Here is a 3081-nt window from a genome sequence, read left to right as displayed (position 1 = left end):
AGAAAACGGTTTAAGATAAAAAGTGGAAATTTGTTTCTGTATTTGAAACACATTTATTTTGCGAAAAAAAAATTATGAAATTGAAAAAATAAAAATAAGGGGCGGGAGAGGGCGTTCCTCAGTGGCGGCATGTCGGCGAGGAGGTATCCTGCTTACGGAAGTGATTCAACCAAAATGGATAATCAGAAACACAAAAACCAAAAAGATTCTCAAAGTGTATAGTACTGTGCATAAAATGAACTAGGATCAGAAAAATAAAATAAAATTGCAAAAGTTTTTAGCTTTTGAAAAAAATTACGATTTTCGAGTTTTTTTCACTAATTATTTTCTCAAATAAACAGTTTTCAATATTTTTGGATAATAAAGTTTTTGAGCACATTTTTTGAGCATATATAAGAATCGATTTTTTTTCCCACAAGGTGAGTCTGCCTTAATAAAATTTTTTTTTCGATTCCTACGGCGTGCAATTATGAAATGTTTCAGCAAGATAGCTTTAAAACTGAGAGACTAGTTTGCGTAGAAACGGACAGGAGGACAGACGGACAGACGTACATGCGTATTCTGATTCTGCTCGTGGTGCTGATCAAGAATATATATACTTTATGGGGTCTGAGGTGTCTCCTTCACTGCGTTGTAAGCTTCTGGATAAAATTATAATAATAATAATTAAAGAAGCTAGCTTCCTTTCTCGTTTTTGTGGTTGCTATAAATGAAGGCTGAAAGAACCGTCTTTCTCGGCAACAAAGTCGGTATAATTAAATTAAATTTTAGAAATGCAGAGTATGTGTTCAAACTTTAAACTTTATATTAGACTTGCATTTAATTGCGCGACTAGCTTAGGTTAGTCTGATTTGTATCAAAATCTCCAGATTAATAATGTATTTGGGATTTACGAATGCTTTAATCATAGCATCGTTGAGTTATACTTTTCAAAGCTTTTCAAAAATAAAACTTTAGGGGTAACAAAATTTCTACGAAAATATTTGTCTAAACAAAAGCATAAGCATTTATTACTTTATTTACTTTTTAAAAAAATTAGATACGCCAGCCTCGTGCCAATTAAATCAATTTCACACCAGCGTCATAGCGCTTCTTGACGCGTTTAACTCGAGATGTTGGTCCCCAAATCGCATTTGGAAATAGTTTTGATTCTGTTTTTGAGTTGCGGGGCCTTTCAATCTGTTCATGGATTAGAGAACGGTCTGGCGTTGGTTCCTCCAATGGGCTGGATGACGTTTGAGAGGTTTCGTTGCATGACGAACTGTGAACTGTTCCCCAGAGACTGCATCAGGTGGATGATTTTCGGAGCCTTGAGTCGTCTTTTCTTATCTTTTTTAATTGATAGTGAAGCGCTAATCAGGCGTACTGCCGACCTCCTGGTATCCGAGGGTTACGCTGCTGTGGGATATCAATACTTGATTATCGACGACTGTTGGATGGAGGCCTCTCGGGACCGAGCCACTCACGAGCTTCAGCCCAATTTGAATCGTTTTCCCAGTGGAATGCGTGTGCTTGGCGATTACGTGGGTAGACGTTTCGCCCCCTGGAAAGTCAATGAGGAGCTCACTTTGCTTTTGTACAGATTCATTACAACGGGCTCAAATTCGGACTTTATCATGATGTGGGAGAGAAGACCTGCATGTTTCGGGGACCCGGAGCTGCCAGGCATTTTGAACTGGATGCGCAGACATTTGCGAGCTGGGGCGTCGACTATGTCAAGATGGACGGCTGCTACGCCACTGAAGAAGATATAGACAGGGGATACCCCGACTTTGGAATGGCCATGAACCTGACGGGCAAGCCCATGGTGTACTCCTGCAGTTGGCCCTTTTACAAGTCAAAGGTATGTTTTCAGTTTTCTGTCCCTCAAAGTACTAGCCTGCTTTTTCTCTTAGCCAGACTATGCTTTGATCGCGAAGCACTGCAACCTTTGGAGGTTCGCAGCGGATGTGCAGGACTCCTTTGCATCGGTGATAAAGATAATGTCGCGCTACTCCAATAAACAGGACGTTCTAATTGCGAATGCCGGCCCTGGTCGCTGGAATGACCCAGACATGGTGAACAAATCATCCTACGGTATGGAACATCTTATGGTCTGTTTTGTATCCATTCCCTCAGCTCGTCCTGGGAAACTTTCGTCTAAGTTACGACGCTAGCCGGGTGCAGCTGGCAATATGGGCGGTAATGGGCGCACCATTGATTATGACCAACGACTTGGAAACTGTTCGTCCGGAAATAAAACAACTACTTCAAAACCGGGATATAATTGCGATTGACCAGGACTCGCTCGGGCAGCCTGGAAAGATGGTTCTAAAGGTGCAAAACTTTCAGGTGAAACATACAATTTAACTCATCTTGTGCATTAAATAAAGATTGGCTCGTAGGTCTGGGTTCGATCCGTAAATCCAATGAACGACGTTGGCGACAACTCATTTGCAGTAGCATTCGTCAACCAAGGGGGATATGCCTTATGTCCTTTATGCCCTCAGAAATTCGAGGTACCTTTGCACAGACTCGGCCTTAAGAGTCGCATGGGCTATAATGTCATGGTATGTTCGATTCAATTTAAGAAACCATTGATAACGTAAACAAGCATTTATAGGACTTGTTCAACAGTACAGAAAATTTAGGCTTGTTCAAGCCGAAAGATAGGTTTATCACAAGAATCAATCCGGAAGGCATTACTTTTTACAAGTTCACAGTGATGGCCAACTACTGACTCCTTGTATAACATTTTTTTTAACCAAAAAATATTGATTTTCAAAAGGAAACAATGCCGAGAAACAATTCCACGGCAATCCACAGAATACAGAAATAAACCTACAGGCCCACATTAAACTACCCATTCTCAGTTTATTGGTTGGGAGCACATTAAATTCGAAGGCTATTGCCTGGACCGAAACTAAAAGTAGCTAAGCAGAGCTAGTGCCAGCAGGTTAAAATGAAATGTACGAGTATAATCCTTAAGCACGGATTCTGAGCTGCGAAGGTGTGCCCTAATGCCCCATTTGTATTGGTAGTGGAGTAAATGCGCGACTGAGGGCGATGACAGAGACTCTTGTCAACCTCAATATTTGTGAA

At 41.0% G+C, this 3081-nt stretch overlaps 1 protein-coding gene across 3 annotated transcripts; it reads left to right on the top strand.

The window, feature by feature from the left end:
• Positions 1–973: 973 nt before the first annotated feature.
• Positions 974–2838, top strand: LOC108101661 (alpha-N-acetylgalactosaminidase-like). 3 transcript variants are annotated; one of them, XM_017206080.1, is made up of 7 exons: positions 974–1291; positions 1346–1523; positions 1583–1843; positions 1896–2057; positions 2119–2331; positions 2385–2549; positions 2617–2838. In XM_017206080.1, the coding sequence occupies exons 1-7, from the start codon at positions 1113–1115 to the stop codon at positions 2650–2652; spliced, it is 1194 nt and encodes a 397-aa protein (XP_017061569.1). In that variant the 5' UTR covers positions 974–1112; the 3' UTR covers positions 2653–2838. The 3 variants fall into 3 exon arrangements, with proteins under 3 accessions (XP_017061569.1, XP_017061568.1, XP_017061570.1); XM_017206079.2 differs by having other exon boundaries at positions 980–1291; positions 2603–2838; XM_017206081.1 differs by lacking the exon at positions 974–1291 and having other exon boundaries at positions 1421–1527; positions 2603–2838.
• The last annotated feature ends 243 nt before the right edge of the window (positions 2839–3081 follow it).

The sequence above is a fragment of the Drosophila ficusphila genome, unplaced genomic scaffold (genome assembly GCF_018152265.1).
Source record: "Drosophila ficusphila isolate 14025-0441.05 unplaced genomic scaffold, ASM1815226v1 contig_2, whole genome shotgun sequence".
Classification (NCBI taxonomy): domain Eukaryota; kingdom Metazoa; phylum Arthropoda; class Insecta; order Diptera; family Drosophilidae; genus Drosophila; species Drosophila ficusphila.
The sequence above is the reverse complement of the archived record's forward strand: the minus strand, read 5'-3'. Positions and strand labels throughout refer to the sequence as shown.

What these genes read in the sequence shown, in the direction of transcription:
- LOC108101661 (XM_017206079.2), top strand. Translation starts at nt 1,113, where the DNA reads ATGTTGGTCCCCAAATCGCATTTGGAAATAGTTTTGATTCTGTTTTTG. An exon ending in GCTGGAATGACCCAGACATG is followed by an intron (nt 2,058 to 2,118) that starts GTGAACAAATCA and finishes CCATTCCCTCAG; the next exon opens with CTCGTCCTGGGAAACTTTCG. An exon ending in GCATGGGCTATAATGTCATG is followed by an intron (nt 2,550 to 2,602) that starts GTATGTTCGATT and finishes AAGCATTTATAG; the next exon opens with GACTTGTTCAACAGTACAGA.